The sequence below is a fragment of the Solanum stenotomum genome, chromosome 3 (assembly GCF_019186545.1).
Source record: "Solanum stenotomum isolate F172 chromosome 3, ASM1918654v1, whole genome shotgun sequence".
NCBI classification, from domain to species: domain Eukaryota; kingdom Viridiplantae; phylum Streptophyta; class Magnoliopsida; order Solanales; family Solanaceae; genus Solanum; species Solanum stenotomum.
The window spans coordinates 64,957,027-64,977,104 of NC_064284.1; the positions used below are offsets into that span (position 1 = coordinate 64,957,027).

The following is a 20,078-nucleotide window of genomic DNA, read 5'->3' on the forward strand; positions in this document are numbered from 1 at the left end:
GATGTTTCCTTCAAGTAAATTGGTAGATATTTCTAAAATCTCCAACCTTGAGGCATTCGAGAGTGACGGAGGAATGGAACCAGTAAAACTGTTACTCCTAAGGTTTACAACTTGAAGTTGGTGTAAAAACCCAAACCAAGAAGGAATTTCCCCTCTGAAGCTGTTTAAACTTAAATCAAGAAACTTAAGCCGACGCAAATGTGCCATTTCTTGAGGCAAATTTCCATGGAAATGGTTGTTTCCCAAGTCGAGAGAAACAAGAAATGTGAGGTTTCCAAAATCACGGGGAATTCTGCCTGTAAGAGCCAAGTTGGAAAGCTTCAACGACTTCACTCGCTGGTGACGAGAACCACAAATGACTCCAACCCAACGGCAAACAGAAATAGCAGGAGACCAACTTTCATTCAAGAAGTGAAAGGGGTCGGAACTAATTTGTGATTTAAAAGAGAGAAGAGCTAATTGATCAGTGTTAATGTTGGTTTGGGTCATAACATAGTGAGGCAACAAGAGTATTGTTAAGAATAAAATAGTGACGGCTTTCTCCATTAGTGCAAATATTAGTACTAGTAACCTGTGGTTTACAGACTTTGAATAGCAATAAGATCTCTTTTTAGGAGATTTTTCCATTCAATCAAGTATTTCACATCTCAATCAGAATTGTCAAATATGGAGGCAAAAAATTCCTCTAATCAGCCAACTAAGACATGGCAAATCAACCACGTCTTGCTTTATTTATTGTGTGCTTAATTCTTTGTAAATAGTTTTGCTTTCATATTCTCTAGAATTGTGTGATGAAAAGTAGGACCTACAGTGGAAAAGGACCTCTGCTAAATTTGTTTTCCTAATATAGTTATATCTCATTATTATTATTACTAGTTTCTGATAACGTATGTTACACGTTTGTCCCTTAATATTATTATAATATTTTTATTTATTTAAAAGTGAGTTATAAGATAGAAAACATTGAAATTAACAATATTAATTTTACTATTTATTTTTTATTCATTAAAAAAAATCATAAAATAGAATGGTACATTTGCTATCAAACCAGAATATGTGAAACTAATTAAGAGAATATAGTCTCTAAATTCCTGATTGAAAAATAATAATAAATGTATATAATGCCTTTAATGAAATAACAAAGGCGTGAGACAAATTTATCAGAAGTATAAATTTCAATTACATATTCTGCATACTACAACAAAAAGATCCTAAAATATGTACCAAACAAATGACTTATTTTTCTATAAAGCACCTATACATCGAAGTTTAACGACAATACGATAAAATTGCCTTGAGAATGCAATTACTTGTGATAAGTCCACGGGTCTACATATGAGTATATTTTATTGTATTTATATAAAATATAGCACTATTTGTGTTAACTTTTGATGATATGATGTTTCAGTATTCATGAAAAATTCAACACTCTACTCGAACAGTAAAACTAATTAATATCTTTTAGTTTTGAAATTTAATTTTTAATAAACAGAAAATAAATTAAGAAAAACAGACAAACCAATAATAACATTATAAACATGTTTGTGACGAGTCATGTATAATTTGAAGGAAAAATATTACAAATTCAAACTCAAGAGAACATAATATCTAAGACATAGGAAGATTAAATTGTCATGTCATTTTTACATTAGCACGTATCATTTATATTAAAAGGGAAAGGGGTCGCTTATGGCCCTAAACTAACCGACCCACTTTTAAAACACATATCCGACCCATAAATCGCCCATCTTTTAAATAACCTATTCGACCCGTTTTCAACAATTTTGTTTAATTTTTTATTTTTTTCGGAAAATTCCAAAAATGAGTAATTGATTAATAAAAAATAGAAAAAATATAAACTAATTCCAAAAATTTACAAATAAATATAGTCATATTTTATCAAATGACTCAAATCACAAGACGAAATCGCATAACCAAAGCTACCTAGTGAAATAGAATAAATTGTTGCTCATGAGGTATAAGTTGTTATTCTAATTTTCAAGCAATTTTTTTCAAAGTTAAGGTCATTTTTTTAAAAAAATATTATTAAAAGGCTAATAAAAAATTCAAGACGAACACTTTGAATCATTATTTTTCAACTGCAGGAGCTGAAATGTGGTTATTTGTTGAATTTTAGCGAATGATTTTCCCTTTAATGTCTCAGATACGAAATATATCCATTATTTTAAAGACACTGATAAAGCAATCAGTACATGAATGCGTAGCTTACTGCACGATTTGTTGCCCGCAACACGTTCGACGTTTTGCCTCAATGAATTTCTGCAAATTGTTTTGTGTTTTCTACTAAGTCTTAGGTGTTCAACAATGTACGATTTTGAGTCGTGGATTCATTCATTGATGTTTGTGTAGTTTGCCTGCATTACAAATTACAACCTTGGATGAGATCCTTCTTCTGTTCTTCATATATAGCTTGCATGAATGCATTTTTTGTCATTGCTCTTTTTGTTTGTTATCTTGATGTCTTAGTGTTTCCCATGTAAAACATTTATTATATTACTTGCCTATTTGTATTCATATAGTTTATTCCAACAATTTACAAAAATATCATTCTGCTTCAAGATTTTCAAGAGGATCAATCTGGTTGTAGTTTTTAAGAGGAAACAGTGACATTTATTGCAACGAACTAGCATTTCTGTAAAAAGAATCATGCACAAATCAGGTGCTAAAACAAAACAAAAAAAGTGATCGATTCGAAACAAGAGATTCAGAGAACATGCTCAGCATGCAAGAAGTTGAATCTTGATCTTCTGTAGCATCCCTACAACATCTTTCATGTTTGTCCTTCTTGTCGGAGATTCAACACAACAATCTAATGCTACTTTCATGATTGATGCCACGATATCTAACTCCTTCTGTAAGCGATTATGATCAGTTGGTGTAACCAAGTTGGCATCCACAACGTCCATTACTGCCTCGGGGAGTGAATAACTCACCCATTGCTTCAAGCTAAGATCTCCCTCAAACTCAGTAGGCTTTCTCCTAGTAAACGTTTCCAGCAACATGATCCCGTAACTATAGACATCACATTTTATTGACACCAGTCCATCCAGTCCATACTCTACAGTCAGAGAATTAATTTAAATATGAAATATACTTTCTTGATTGAAAAAAAAAAACGAAAAATCAATGTTCAAATTAGCAAAAACAAAGAGACGTACCCGGTGCAATATAACCAAATGTTGCTAACGTTTTAGTGTATAAATCACTCTCATCTTCACCAAGCAGTTTTGAAATACCAAAGTCACTTAGGTGGGCAACCATATCCTCATCCAGCAAGACGTTACTAGGCTTCAGGTCACAGTGAATCACCGGAGAGGAGCATCCATGATGAAGATATTCCAAAGCACATGCAACATCTATCATAATGCTTAGTCTCTGCCTGATGTCTAGGAAGTAGTTGTGCGAATACAAATACTTGTCAAGACTTCCATTAGGCATATACTCGAGCACTAAAGCCTTAAAATCAAGGTTGGAACAACTAGTGATGACTTTCACGAGATTTCTATGGCGAAGGCTACGCAAAACTTCACATTCTATATCGAAACTCTTGAATGCCTCTTCCAGTTGCAGATTGAACACTTTAACAGCAATGGCAGTCCCACTCCTGAGAACGCCTTTGTAAACAGAGCCAAAACTTCCAGAACCAATCAGATTAGTCTCGCTAAGCAAATCAGTTGCTTGGAGCAGTTCATAGTATGAAATTCTTTCTGTTGTTGCGATAGGCAATGAATCAGCTCGTTGAGGAGTTCTTTTACCTCTTCTATACCTTATCCATACGAACACAAAGGCGATAGGAACAAATACAAGTGCTATTCCTAGCAAAAGAAATAGAACTAGCAATTTTTTCCTATTTGATCTATGTGTTGATGAAGTGGGGCATGGTGGGACACTAAACCTTGACAAACCACACAATGCTTCATTGTTGATGAAAAATTGACTTCAGAGGTTCTTGAAAGGACCCCCCGAAGGTATTTCACCGTGCAACTTGTTGTCAGAAACATTGAAATACTTGAGGTATTGTAGTTTCTCCAAAGATATGGGAATAGTTCCCGATATATTATTATGAGAAATGTCTAGGAATTCCAAACCTACCATGTTGCTCATTGAGTCAGGTATAGATCCTTGCAACTTGTTGTGTCTCAAAGAAAGGTGCGCCAAATTTTGTAATCCCCCAATTTGTCTAGGAATTCTATTTGAGAATTGATTCATCGACAGATCCATTCGTGTCACAGCCTTTAGATTTCCAATTTCTGTAGGTAAAGAACCAACCATGTTGTTTGACGATAAGTCAAGAACCACTAAGTCTTTAAGATTCCCTAAGCTAGTTGGTATATTGGAACTCAATTTATTAGAACCCATATGTATCTGTCTAAGAGAAGTGATGTTCCCTAAACAATTAGGAAGAGATCCTGAAAGTTGGTTTTGACCCAAGTAAATATATCCCAAATGCTGCAATTTACAAATATTATCTTCAATAAATCCTATAAGTTTGTTGTCACTCATTTTGAAGCGCTGAATGTTTTGCAAGTTGCCAATTGTTCTGGGAATGGATCCAACCAAGTTGTTTCCAGAAAGATCAAGATCTAATAAGCTGCTTAAGTTCCCGACTTCATTTGGAATTCGACCTTTGATCTTGCAATTATGTGCGTAAAACAATGTAAGAGATGTGGAAAGGTTCCCTGCTGATACTGGAAGCATGCCGTTTAGAGGGTTCAGAGATAGAAGAAGATATGTTAAATTTCTACAATTGGTTAAGGAAGTCAGGAAGCTTAAAAATGAATCGCTGGTTAAATTGTTTATCTCCAAGACTAGGGCTTTTAGCCGAGTCAAATATCCAAGAGAATTGGGAATCAAGCCCGTGAGTTTGTTATCTGAAAGCTCTAGGAGAGTAAGTTTGGAACAATTGGAGATAGAATGAGGAATAGTCCCAACAAGATTGGTTAAGCTATTCAGATAAAGCTCTTCAACGTTTGGTAAGATAGAACCTATGTTTGATGGTAGGATCCCTGATATATTATTGTATGCAAGTGAAAGTATTCTCAACCGTGATTTGTTGAAAGTCTCCATTGCAAGTGAACCACTAAAACTATTCAACCCAACATCAAATTCCTCCAGTTCAACAAGATTGTTTATCTTGGGTATTTCACCTGGAAATACATTTTGAAAGATTGAATACTAGTGAGTTTAACTAGTTAGCTCTGTGAAAAATAAAGTTGATTATTTGAAGGTACAAAAAACATCTTAGATATTTAGTACAACTTTCTATAGTTTTATAAGGATATCTCTAGTATTTGTTGTATATAAGAGAAGTGTAGATATTCTAGAGAATTAGATATTTCTAGTTAGGAAAAAACTAGATAGTCTAGAGTTTTAGATATTTGAGGGAGATATTTGTAGAAGAGGTTAGATGTAGTCTAGATTCTTAGTAGTGGTAAAAAACATAAATATACAAAGTTCTTAAGAACAAGTGTAAATAGAGGTGACCTTAAGAACAACTTAAATAACAAAGTTCTTTTATCCAAAATACTCTTTCTCTCTTCTAGTTTCCTCTTCTTTAGTTGAATCCTCCGATCTTAGTTAACGATCTTGGGCTAGCAGAAGGGTTCTCCGTTTATACTTCACTTCTACTATTCTCTACAAGCTCTATACAATATAAGTTGTACTTTTGCTATAACTTTGAATACGTACCAGTAAACCTATTTTCGTTAAGATCTAGAATTTGCATCTTGGTTAAGTTGCCAATCTCCCGTGGTAGGGATCCACTGAGATTGTTCCTCCATAGTGAAACAAGTTGCAACGAGGATATATTTAATATGGAGATTGGGATAGAGCCGGTAATCTGGTTTCTCTCCACATCTAATTTCACCAAATTAACAAGTTTTCCGATTTCTTGTGGAATTACCCCTGCATTTAATGTATAATAAAGAAAGATCTGAGGTAAGAAACAATTGTACTAGCATTCATAAGAAAAAAACATACCTGTGAAATGGTTTGATGCGATATGTAATGTCTGCAAGTTACTCAATCTTCCAATTTCAGTATGTATTGGTCCATCAAAATCATTTTCCGATAGAGACAATATTTGAAGTTGTGAACAATTTGACAAGCTTTTAGGCATATGACCATGAAGCTTGTTTTTTGATAGATCAAGCCTCCTGAGTATTGTGAGATGCTTGCATAAACCATTGGGAAGATCTCCTGATAAGCTATTATTTGTAAATGCAATGACTTCGATTCTAGAAATATTGAAAATTGTTAATGGTATAGAACCCGTAAGCTGATTATGTTCTATGGACAACATATTCAGGTTTTGAAGATTGCCTATCTCTTCCGGGATGTTTCCTTGAAGTAAATTGGCAGATATTTCTAAAGTCTCTAACCTTGAGGCATTCGAGAGTGACGGAGGAATGGAACCAGTGAAACTGTTATTCCTAATATTTAGAAACTGAAGTTGGAATAAGAACCCAAACCAAGAAGGAACCTCCCCACTGAATTTGTTGAAACTTAAGCCGACGCAAGCGTGTCATTTCTTGAGGCAAATTTCCTATGAAATTGTTACTTCCCAAGTCAAGTGAACGAAGAAATATGAGATTTCCAAAATCTTGTGGAATTCTGCCTGTAAGAGTCATGTTGGAAAGATTCAAGGACTTCACTCGCTGGTGACGAGAACCACAAGTGACTCCGACCCAACGACAAACATAAGTAGCAGGAGACCAACTTCCATCCAAGTAATGAAAGGGGTCTGAAATGATTTGGGATTTTAAAGAGAGAAGAGCTAATTGATCAGTGGTAATGTTGGTTTGGGCCATAACATACTGAAGAAACAAGAGTACTGTTAAGAGACAAAATGTGAAGGCTTTCTCCATAAGTACAAATATTAATAGGAAAATGGTATGGCAAGTAACATATGGTTTTGAGTCTTTAAATAGCAATGAGATCAACATGATTTTTTTTAAAAATTACTTTTATTTATTCATTCTGTCATATCAATACTATACCACAAAATCAATTAGAAATGCAAAAATTCCTCTAATCAGCCAAAGACTTGTGCAAGTCAACCAAGTCTCTTGTTTTATTTTCTCTTTATAATTGTGTGGTTAAATGTATAGTGCTACATTTATCAACTTATACTATACGTCGAAAAAATATTTGTTAGACTGTGAGGGTATATATATGCACCCTTTGCTAGATTATGAGAACATATATACACCACATTTTTAATGAGGGGTATATTTGTCCGTTTTTCCTTTTAAAATAAAATAATACACAACATTAATTTGTATTGGCTGTTATCATTTCAGGGAATTTTCTAGGTTATGTGGGCCCAAAGACTTGAGAAAGTTGGTTAAGACCAAATATATACCAATTCCTTGCAACTGTAAATGTGGTGGCAAAGTTATTCCACTAATCAGCCCAAAGACTTTCCAAGTTGCCTTCTACTCAGAGGCGGAGCCAAGGTTAGGAGTTTCGGGGTTCTAAATCAATTTTATTTGGGTTCACATGTTAAATGTATATATTTATTTAATTTTCTAAAACAAATATAGGGTCTACAAAAAAGCTAGTGGATTCGTCCGAACCCATAAATCCCCACCTAGCTCCGCCTCTGCTTCTACTAAAGGTATGTCCACTAGCTACCTAGCTATATCCACAAGTGAAAAGGTCCGAAATAATTTGAGATTTTAAAAAAAGGAAAAAAGCTTAAATACGTCTTTTAATTTTAGGATAAGACTCATTTATGTCATTTTCGTTTGAGAAAAGACTCATCCATGCCATTATTTATCAACTGAAGTGAAATAGATGAGCCAAACTGTTAACATATGACATTGATGAGCCTTTTCTCGAAGTTCAGTGACATATTTGAGTCTTTTCTCTTTAAACTAAATTATTTAATTAATGACATGTCCGAATCATAATTGACCACGTGTAAAACAATGACACGGATGACCATTTTCTCAAATAAAAATGACATAGATGAACCAATTTTTAAACGGATGGATTAGATCATGAGTCTTTTCTCAAAGTTCAATGGCATAGTTGAGTCTTTTCCCTTTAAAGAAGAGTTAATGATAGTTGGTGATAGTTCAGATAGAAAACCCAAACATTTGATAGTTTATGTATGAATGTTACCAAAAAAAATACACTTGGTGTATTCTTGATCATTATCACTTCTCACTTGGGAGATAAAAAGTACAAAATTAAATGAGATATTTGGAAGGTATTTGACTAAGCTTATAGGCTTGTTAAACTAACTTATAAACAATATTTTTTAGTTTAATTACGTAAGTATTTAGTAAATATTCAAAGTACTTATAAACGACTAAAACCAATCAAAAGTCATAAGTGGATTATTCCTAACTTATTAATTTTTAGGTTATGAACAATTTTGATTTGACCCAGTCTCTTACTATTTTGTCCATTATTTTAAAATTCTCAAAATATTTTTTCCAATATAAATCTCGTAACTCCCTCTTCACTAAGATATACAGTGGTCCTCTTTTTCTTTACAAGGTCACATTTAGAAATTACTTTTTAAAAAAAAAAACAAATTAAGGTTATTTTAATAAAAGAACAACTTACCAACATAATATTTAGCAAATACGTAAATTTTTATTATAAGTTTCAACCACTTTTATCTGAACACGTAATCACATTGTTTTTTAGGCATAATACATAAAAGAAAAATCACCCCACACGTCTATTTAAGGGTTAATATTGTAATTTTTAGATCTACTTTTTTTATATTACTACTTATAACATTTTAATTACAAATATTAACAGATTAATTTTAATTTATAAATTAATTAATTATATTTTATTAATTAATTATATATTATTAACTAGTATATATTATATAATGGGGATAAGACACAAGTACCCCCTAGACTATGATCGAAATCCCGAGAGACACACCTAAACTTAAGTAGGGTCCTATTACCCCCTAAACTAATCTAAAATGGAATAAATACACTATAAACTCTGACATGGCATAAAGAGTGTGCACACTCTCTTGAAAGGCAAATGATGAATGCACAAACTGGAGACATGTCATTTTTTTATTGGTAATTTTATAATTAGTTAATACACATATTTATTGATATTAAAACTTATACATATCTAATTATTTTTATTTCTTTCTTCGTAAAATATTTATTTTTATTTCTTTTCACTATAAACTTTTTTTTTAATTAATTTATTTTCTTTTCACTTTTAATTATTTTAAAAAAATTATGTGTCTTTTAAAAAAATAATTTAATAGTGTCCTTTAATTTTAACATTTTAATATTTTTATGTTTTATTTGATTTTCTTCACTTATTTTGATATCCGTTCAATTTTAAATACAAGACATTTGGAATTAAATTTGAAATCAAATCAAAACGAAAGAAAAAGAAAATAAAATTAGTAGAAAAATAAAAGATAAAAAACAATGAATGTAGGTAAAAAAAAAGGTTCGATACAAGGTAAAAAAAATGTGTATTAACTTAATTTAAATACAAGATAAAGAAAATAAGAATATTTTTTTTAAAAAAAAAAAAAAAATTTAATTAAAAAAAATATTTACACACGTGGCGGGCGAGTGTGTACAAGCACAACCAACTTGGATGGTTGAAGGTGCTACATCAGCACAAAAGGTGCACAAAAATATGGAAAAAAATGAGTTCAGAGGGGTAATAGGGTCTTAGTGAAGTTTAGGTGTGTCACTGAAATTTCGGTCATAGTTTGGGGGTACTTATGTCTTATCCCTATATAATGTTATATAATTAATAGGTGAGATAAATAATATTAATGAAAGAGAATCAATTTGTAATTATCTATTACACCTTTTAAGGGATTACTTATCACATGCCAACCCATAAACAAAATCAGCCCATAATCACACCCCAAGAATTGGGGTTTTAGCTAGACATCATAAAAATCGTTACCAAATTGTGTTTCCATCAACTGGGTACGATTAATTTCGTCTTTACAAAGGTCCAAATTGAAGAATCTCAAAGACCCACTTCCAATTTCTCAAAAGTGAAAAACTTCAATTCTTCAAAGCTAAGGAAAAAATTGTCTCAATACTCAGAATTCTCTCTCTAAAACTTAGAACTCAATATTCAATAACAATCTGATAATAAACTAAATATTCAAAGATGTATTTAGAATCGCCGAAAATATGTTGCGAAAAGCCATTCGGCGTAGTAAGTTGGGCTCACCGATTAACTCGGCGATCCACCATTTGGCCCATTTCATTGCCTTTCTGTTTTGGCCTTCAACATCTTCCAGGTTTGTTACTTTGAGCGATCCAACACTGCATCACGGAACCACTCGGCGATCTGTCGACTGCTCCTTTCTCTCGCCGACTTGATTTTCTCCTTCAGGGCTTGGCACACTGGAACTTTAGGTGGTCAAATGGCCACTCGGCAACTCACCAAATGGNGTTCAGATAGAAAACCCAAACACTTGATAGTTTATGTATGAATGTTACCAAAAAAGTACACTTGGTGTGTTCTTGATCATTATCACTTTTCACTTGGGAGATAAAAAGTACAAAATTAAATGAGATATTTGGAAGGTATTTGACTAAGCTTATAGGCTCGTTAAACTAACTTATAAACAATATTTTTAGCTTACGTACGTATATAGTAAACATTCAAAGTACTTATAAATGACTAAGACCAATGAAAAGTCATAAGTTGATTATTCGGAACTTACTAATTTTTAGGTTATGAACACTCTTGATTTGACCCGGTCACTTATTATTTTGTCCTTCATTTTTTTTAAAAAAATTCTCAAAAATACTTTTTCCAATATAAATCTCGTAACTTACCTTCCTCTTCACTAAGATATATAGTGTTCCTCTTTTTCTTTACAAGGTTACATTTAGATTTACACTTTTTTTAAAAAAACAAATTAAGTTTATTTTAGTTTAGTTATTTTAATAAAAGAACAACTTACCAATACAATTTTTACCAAATGCATACATCTTTATTATAAGTTAACACTTTTATCTGAACACGTAATGATCACACCATTTTTTTAGGCATAATACATAAATGTGTTCTTTAACTTGGTCTCAGCTAGCGTCTACGCCCTTCAACTTTGGATGTGCACAAGTATACACTTAAACTAGTATAACACTAAACAAGTAGACACATGTGTCCTATGTGGCATAATACACATAGGATGTCACATATGATGTAAATTGCTACATAGAACGCCACGCAAGATTTGTGTATGTACTTTTTTTAACATTACACAAGTTTTAAATGTTTATTTGTACACACCCAATGTTGGAGGATATATATGTTTGTTAAAGCTAAGTTAAAGAGTACATTTATATATTATTATAATGGTATTCGAGCGAGCTTTCGAGCATCTCCACTAATTTCATATAGATACTTGTCATCTCCCATCAACCACACCAATACACATGTGATTTATGTTGCCATTCTAATAACAATCGATGCTTTCAAGGACTCAATACCAGTAGTTTGATGATCAAATTGTGAACTTGTCTCAAGTCTAGTCTCCATAAGAGTAAGCTAGATTAGCTAATCCTGCCTATGTCATTATCTTGACTATGTCATTTAATTGTTCACAAGGTTTGCTAGACTGACAATATATATTTGGTGCTATCAGCTTCAATCTACATATATATCATGTTAAATTATTCACTAGTCTTGCTGAGTGGATATATGTATAACGTATGTATCCAGAAACTAGTATAAACTACAAATTTGGTTGGTGGGAATAATAGTACTATACGATATAAATTGTTTACATATTGGTAAAAGTAATAATATCAATTATAAATTTTGTCTACATAAGAAATAAATGGTTGCTTGATATAAAATAGTAGAGAAAGGATCAAAATCGTCCTTTATGTTTGAGTTCAAAATCAAATTAGTCCTTGTCTTTTAATATGGAGCATTAATAGTCCTCCATGTGAAAAATAAAGATGATTTTTTGGAGGTACAAAAAATATCTTAGACATTTATAAGTAGAACTTTCTAGAATTTTGTTGAGTAAATATCTTTGATATTCATACTTAAGAAAAATCTGGAGGTTCTAGATAATTAGATATTTATAATAAAGTATAGAAATATCTAGGTTCTTGTTACATGGTTAGAAAATAAGGATATCTAGATTTTTCTTGTAGAAGTATCTAGAATAATTTCTAGAAGCATCCCTATACAAGTATAAATAGGGTTGGCATTAGGCATTTGTATGTAACCAAGAACAACTCAAATCAATTAGTCTTCTTCTATAACAAAGATATTTTATCCAAAATACTCTTTCTCCTTTCTAGCTTCCTCTTCTTTAGTTGAATCTTCCAATCTTACTTAACGATCTTGGGCTAGAAGAAAGTTTCCCGATTATACTTTTCTTCTGCTATTCTCTACACTCCATATTTCAAGAATTGGTACACTTTTGATATTCTTTCAAGCATATGTCTATTTTTTAATAGAGCTTTTCTTTTGCACATGAGAAAGTATATACATGATAATTTTGATTTCACCATTGCAAATCAAATTTAACCGTCTTCTTCGATAACTCTGTATTCACTTGGTGGAAACAAGTTTTTTCCTTTATTTTCCATAGTATTCATCCCTAATTTCATAACTTTGATTTACCTATTATACAAACAAAAATCACTATTTGAAGTAAATTTTGAGCAACTTACGGAAATTCCCTCCGAGAATCACTATAAATATACATATAGTTTTTTTTAGTTTTTATAAAAACAAGTGAGCAAAGGAGAGTATTGTTCTACAAAAGCTCATCCCACATACACTGTGATCAACTCTAGTTATATGTTCTTTCATAATTGTAATCAACCTTAGTTGACTTAACTAGACTTGTCATCGTAGGATATTTGTTTACGAATCTTGTCGATGGTAACAAGTCTTTTCATTTTAGATTGTCACTCTCCTTTTTTCTGTACTTTTCTTCTATCACTCTTCTTTGTTGCGCCATAACAACATAGTTGCTTCCAGTAATCGACTAAGCTTTCAATGGAAGTTAGAATGAAATTTTGACTATAGGGTTTGATTGAAGAAGAAAGGGAAGAGAAAATAGAAGTCTGATTTGATAGGAAGTTCAGAGGGACAAAAAAACTGAGTTTTTTTTTTTGGGGGGGGGGGACTCTCTCACGTGCAAAAGAAAGGTTGGGTTAAAAAATAGACAAATGTTTGAAAGAATATTATGGAGTAAAAATATACCAATTCATGAAACATGGAGGACTATAAGTGCTCCATGTTAAAAGAGAAAGACTACTTTGATTCTTAACTCAAACATAAAGGACGATTTTGATCCTTTTCTCTAAAATAGTACCAATTTTTGTATTTGAAAATGCGAAATGATAATATCAAATTCCCAAATCAAACTTTTCATGAGATGGAATTGCATGTCCAAAATCAGATTTTATCAAATGACTTCAAATCACAAGATGAAATCGCATAACCAAAGTCTAGTTAGTGAAATAGTATAAACTGTTGCTCATGAAGTATAAGGTCATTTTTTTAAAAAAAAATTATTAAGAGGGAACAAAAAATTCAAGAGGAACACTTCGAATCATTATTTTTCAACGGCAGGAGCTGAAAAGTGGTTGTTTGTTGAATTTTAGCAAATGATTTTCCCTTCATTGTTTCAAGCACTCACTCAGGTCTCAGGTATCTATCCATTATTTTCAAGCAAAGCAATTAGTACATGAATGTGCAGCTTACAGCATGATTTGTTGCCCGCAACATGTTGACGTTTTGCCTCAATGAATTTCTGCAAATTGTTTTGTGTTTTATACTAAGTCTTAGGTGTTCAACAATGCACGATTTTGAGTAGTGGATTCAGTCATTGATGTTTGTGTCGACTATTTGCCTGCATTACAATTTACAACCTTGGATGAGACCCTTCTTCATATCTTGCATGAATGCATTTTTTGTCATTGCTCGTTTTGTTTGTTGTCTTGATGTCTTAGTGTTTCCCATGTAAAACATTTAGTATATTACTTGCCTATTTGTATTCAAATAGTTTATTCCTCTAACAATTTACAAAAACATCATTCTGCTTCAAGATTTTCAAGAGGATCAATTTGGTTTTAGTTTATAAGAGGAAACAGTGTCATTTATTGCAACCAACTAGCATTTCTGAAAATAGAATCATGCACAAATCAAGAGCTAAAACAAAACAGAAAAAGTGATTGATTTGTAACAAGAGATTCTGAGAAAATGCTCAGCATGCAAGAAGTTGAATCTTGATCTTCTGTAGCATCCCTACAACATCTTTCATGTTTGTCCTTCTTGTCGGAGATTCAGCACAACAATCTAATGCTACTTTCATGATTGATGCCACGATATCTAACTCCTTCTGTAAGCGATTATCCATTGGTGTAACCAAGTTGGCATCCATAACGTCCATTACTGCCTCTGGGAGTGAATAACTCACCCATTGCTTCAAGTTAAGATCTTCCTCAAAATCACTAGGCTTTCTCCTAGTAAATGTTTCCAGCAACATGATCCCGTAACTATAGACATCACATTTTATTGACACCAGTCCATCCATTCCATACTCTACAGTCAAACAATTAATTAAAAGATGCAATATACTTTCTTGATTGGAACGAAAAGAATAAGAGGAAAATCAATGTTCAAATTAGCAAAAACAAAGAGACGTACCCGGTGCAATGTAACCAAATGTTGCTAAGGTTTTTGTGCATAAATCACTCTCATCTTCATCGAGCAGTTTTGAAATACCAAAGTCACTTAGGTGGGCAACCATATCCTCATCCAACAAGACGTTACTAGGCTTTAGATCACAGTGAATCACGGGCGAGAAGCATCCATGATGGAGATATTCCAACGCACATGCCACATCTATCATAATGCTTAGTCTCTGGCTGATATCTAGGAAGTAGTTGTGCGAATACAAATACTTGTCAAGACTTCCATTAGGCATGTACTCGAGCACTAAAGCCTTAAAATCCAGGTTGGAACAACTAGTGATGACTTTCACGAGATTCCTATGGCGAAGGCTGCGCAAAACTTCACATTCTGTATCAAAACTCTTGAATGCCGCTTCCAGTTGCAGATTGAACACTTTAACTGCAATGGCAGTCCCACTTCTGAGAACACCTTTGTAAACAGAGCCAAAACCTCCGGAACCAATCAGATTACTCTCGCTAAGCGAATCAGTTGCTTGGAGCAGTTCATAGTAAGAAATTCTTTCTGTTGTTGCCATAGACAATGAATCAGTTTGTTGAGGAGCTCTTTTACCTCTTCTATACCTTATCCATAGGAACAGAAAGGTGATAGGAACTAATACAAGTGCAATTCCCAGCACAAGAAATAGAACAAGCATTTTTTTCCTATTTGATCTATGCTTTGATGATGTGGTGCATGGTGGGACACTAAACCTTGACGAACCACACAATGCTTCATTGTTGATGAAAAATTGACTCGAAAGGTTCTTGAAAGGACCCCCCGAGGGTATTTCACCGTACAGCTTGTTGACAGAAACATTGAAATACTTCAGGTTTTGAAGTTTCTCCATAGACATAGGAATGGTTCCTGATATATTATTATGAGATATGTCTAGGAATTCCAAACCTACCATGTTGCTCACTGAGTCAGGTATAGATCCTTGCAATTTGTTGTGTCTCAAAGAAAGATGCACCAGATTTTGCAATCCTCCAATTTCCCTAGGAATTCCATTTGAGAATTGATTCATCGACAGATCCATATGTGTCACAACTTTTAGATTTCCAATTTCTGGTGGTAAAGAACCAACCATTTTGTTTGACGATAAGTCAAGCTCCATTAAATCCTTAAGATTCCCTAAACTTGGTGGTATATTGGAAATCAATTTATTGGAACCAAGATGTATCAATCTAAGGGAAGTAATATTCCCTAAACAATTAGGAAGAGATCCTGAAAGTTGATTTTGTCCCAAGTAAACAGCACCCAAATGCTGCAATTTACAAATGTTATCTCCAATAAATCCTGTAAGTTTGTTGTAACTCAAGTTGAAGCGCTGAAGGTTTCTCAAGTTGCCAATTGATGTGGGAATTGATCCAACTAGGTTGTTTCCAGAAAGATCAAGCTCTAATAAGTTGCTTAAGTTCCCAACTTCATTTGGAATTCGCCCTTTAATATTGCAAGAACTGGTGTAAAACATTGTAAGAGAAGTGGAAAGGTTCCCTGCAGATACTGGAAGCATGCCGTTTAGAGGGTTCAAAGATAGAAAAAGAATTGTTAAATTTCTACAATTGGTTAAGGAAGTGAGGAAGCTAAACGATGAGTCACTTGTTAAATTGTTTGCTGCCAAGTTTAGGAACTGTAGATTAGCCAAATATCCAAGAGAATCGGGAATCAAGCCAGTGAGTTTATTATTTGAAAGCTCTAGATTAGTAAGTTTTGAACAATTGGAAATAGAATGAGGAATAGTCCCAACAAGATTTGTTAAGACACCCAAATAAAGCTCTTCAATGTTGGGTAAGACAGAATCTATGTTTGATGGTAGAGTTCCTGATAGATTATTGTTTGTAAGAGAAATTATCCTCAAGCGTGAAGTACTGTTGAACATCTCTATTTGAAGTGAACCACTGAAACTATTTAACCCGAGACTAAGTACCTCCAACTCCATCATATTGCTTATCTCTTTGGGTATTTCACCTAAAGAAATTAAGAATGAGTTAGTTCAAGCTAGTACATGTTTATAATTTTCCTATCACTTCGAATACGTACCAATAAATGTATTTTCTCTAAGATCTAGAATCTGTATCTTGGTTAAGTTGCCAATCTCTCGTGGTAAGGATCCCTTGAGATTGTTCCGCCATAGTCCAAAACGTTGCAGTGAGGAGATATTGAATATGTTGATCGGGATAGAGCCGCTAATCTGGTTATCCTCCATGCCTAAATCCGCCAAATTAGCAAGATTTCCTAACTCTTGTGGAATTATTCCTGCACTTCAAGTTCAATATTACAAGTGTTCATAAAAGAATCCATAAAACAACTAATAATTCTGTAGCTAGGATCGTACCTGTGAAATGGTTAGATCCAAGATACAATATCTGCAAATTACTCAATCTTCCAATTTCACTATGTATTCGTCCGTCAAACTCATTGCCTGATAAATTCAATATTTGAAGTTGTGAACAATTTGACAGGCTTGTAGGCATATGACCACGAATTTTGTTTGTGGATAGATAAAGCCCTTTGAGTATTGGGAGACCGTTGCATAAACCATTGGGAAGATTTCCTGATAAGCTATTGTCTGTAAATGCAATGAATTCGATTCTAGAAATATTGAAAATTGTGAACGGTATAGAACCCGCAAGTTTATTATGTTGTATGGACAACAATTTCATCTTGTGTAGATTGCCAATCCCTTCTGGAATGTTCCCTTGAAGTAAATTACGAGATAAATCTAAAGCCTCCAGCCTTGAGGCATTCGAGAGTGATGGAGGAATAGAACCTATGAGATTATTTCCATACAAGCTTAAAACTCTCAGGTTTATAAGACTTCCAATCACTTCTGGGATTTCACCCTCTATGGAATTGAAATTCAGATTCAAAGTCTCAAGTGTGGAAATATTAGAGAATGAAGAAGGGATGGAACCAATGAAACTATTATTTCCAAGATTTAGATCTTGAAGTTGGTGTAAAAACCCAAACCAAGAAGGAATTTCCCATCTAAAGTTGTTGAAACTTAAATCAAGAAACTTAAGCCGATGCAAATATGCCATTTCTTGAGGCAAATATCCCTGGAAATTGTTGCTTCCCAAGTCAAGAGAACCAAGAAATGTGAGGTTTCCAAAATCACAGGGAATCCTGCCTGTAAGAGCCATGTTGGAAAGATTCAAGGACTTCACTCGATGGTGATGAGAACCACAAGTGACTCCTACCCAACGACAAACAGAAATAGCGGGAGACCAGCTTTCATTCAAGAAGTGAAAGGGATCCGAAATGATTTGAGATTTTAAAGAAAGAAGAGCTAACTGATCAGTAGTAATGTTGGTTTCGGTCATAACATAGTGAAGCAACAAGAGTATTGTTAAGAGAAAAATAGTAAAGGCTTTCTCCATTAGTGCAAATATTAGTACTAGTAACCTGTGGTTTTGAGACTTTAAATAGCAACAAGATCTCTTTTTAGGAGATTTTTCTATTCAATACCAATACCACCAAATCAACCAAATCTTGCTTTCATAATTCTCTAGAATTCTGTAGTCAAAGTAGTGCTGCATTTATCAACTTACTACTCCTACAATATGTATGAAAGGTTGGCAAAAAGTTGAAGTGGCAGACCAAGAAAAAAAAATATTACTAGTGTTTGACTTGGAAAGGAGTCACCACTAACTTCTATAATCATAATGTATGGATGCTCAAGATATAGTGTACAATTTCTTCAAGATATACTCTAATTAGTTACTTCAAGTTAGTGAAAGAATCCAAACCAAGAAGGAACCTCAACTATGAAGTTGTTCAAACTTAAATCAAGAAACTTGAGCCGACGCAAGGTGTCATTTCTTGAGGCAAATTTCCCTGGAAATTGTTGTTTACTGTTAGAGTGAGTTGAAGTCTCACATTGGTTAGGGAATAGATTGACGATCAATTTAATAGACTTGGGGAAATCCTCTCCTCTTGAGCTATTCTCTAAAATTGTGTGATGAAAAGTAGTGCCACATTTACTAACTTATACTACTATACGGATGATACATTTCTTTTTTTTCTCAGGTACTAGCAACTCTCTGACTCTTATGCTAAACACCCTCAACAATTATGAAGACATCTCTGGTCAACTAGTGAACATGAATAAATCTTGCTATTTGGTGGCTCCAAACACATATGCCGATACAAATTGAGGAATTAAATCAATCCATTGACGTAACTGGTAAAGTTGGACTTGGTGACATGTGACCAGAAGGTGTGGAAATAGCCTTTTGTAGAAATGTAGGGTAAGGACTAAGGACCCTTGCAGTTCGGTCCTTTCCTGAATCTCACACATAGCGGGAGCTTAGTGCACCGAATTGCTTTATATTGGCTTCAACATCAACTTTCCTTTTATATATCTTGGATATCCAAACTAGTTGTGAAGAAAAAAGGTGGCATACTTTAGTGGCCAAGATCACTGGAAAGTTACATGGAAAATTATATATCTGTGACTGATCCCCCTAAAACAATGAAGCAAATTGTGAGTTACGTCTAACTGTTCCGGCTCGCGTAGTTTGCTACATTAGTTCTAAAAGGATAAGTTGTGTTGGAATTGACAAAGTTCTATGAAATTCATAATTGCTTAAAAGGACTAGTTAAAGTAGTGGTTAAGGCGCGTAGAGGTACTTTTACAACGATTGCTATACACCAGCCTTACTAACTCGCTTTAAAGAATTCATGATTTATATATGTTTGGAGCGTTGAAAAACAAAGTGGGATAAGGATTAATTTCACATCATGGAAAGATGGGACTTAAGAATATCTCTCAACTAGGACATATAGTGGAAAAGGACCTATCAAATTTCCTAATATGGTAATATCTCATTATTATTCTTTATCATATTCTTGACCTCTGATTTATGCATCATTTCTTAATTACCTTTTTCTCAAGTGTCATCATCTTTTTGTTATTATATTTTCTATAATTGCATTGATAGTCCATTTGGGATAAGATAATATACAAAATTTCTAATAACTTATACATATATTAATTGCATAATTCAAAACAAATATTCTAATAATTTTAGACATGAATAACTAGCTAGTAAATTTTGTATAACTAATGGTGAAATTAATACATGAATAAGTTGCTTCTTTACTAGCTACAATTGACTCCTTAGCTAGTTTTGTAGATGTTAGTAATGTTCTTATTCAGTAGGGAATATATGTATAATTTTATGCAGAAACTAGTTAGTCATGTATTAATTATTTCACCTTTTATTCATAACTTATGCATACATTAGTTCTATGAAATCAAACACCGTATTAATTTTATACATGATTAATTTACCTCATCACCAACTACCACATATGATATATTACTTATGCACGATGTAACACCTGCATAACTCATCATCAAACCAGTTACC

At 33.3% G+C, this 20,078-nt stretch overlaps 1 protein-coding gene across 1 annotated transcript in view; it reads right to left on the reverse strand.

Annotated features, from left to right (window-relative positions):
- Positions 1–18,197, reverse strand: part of LOC125859188 (putative receptor-like protein kinase At3g47110) — a 21,303-nt gene extending 3,106 nt beyond the window's left edge. The window contains exons 1-3 of the mRNA XM_049538894.1: positions 17,039–18,197; positions 16,744–16,959; positions 15,274–16,671 (exon numbers count right to left, since the gene is read on the reverse strand). Coding sequence (XP_049394851.1) covers positions 15,274–16,671; positions 16,744–16,959; positions 17,039–18,083 — 2,659 coding nt within the window. The 5' untranslated portion in view covers positions 18,084–18,197. The remainder of the gene's footprint in view (positions 1–15,273; positions 16,672–16,743; positions 16,960–17,038) is intronic.
- Between the last annotated feature and the right edge of the window lie 1,881 nt (positions 18,198–20,078).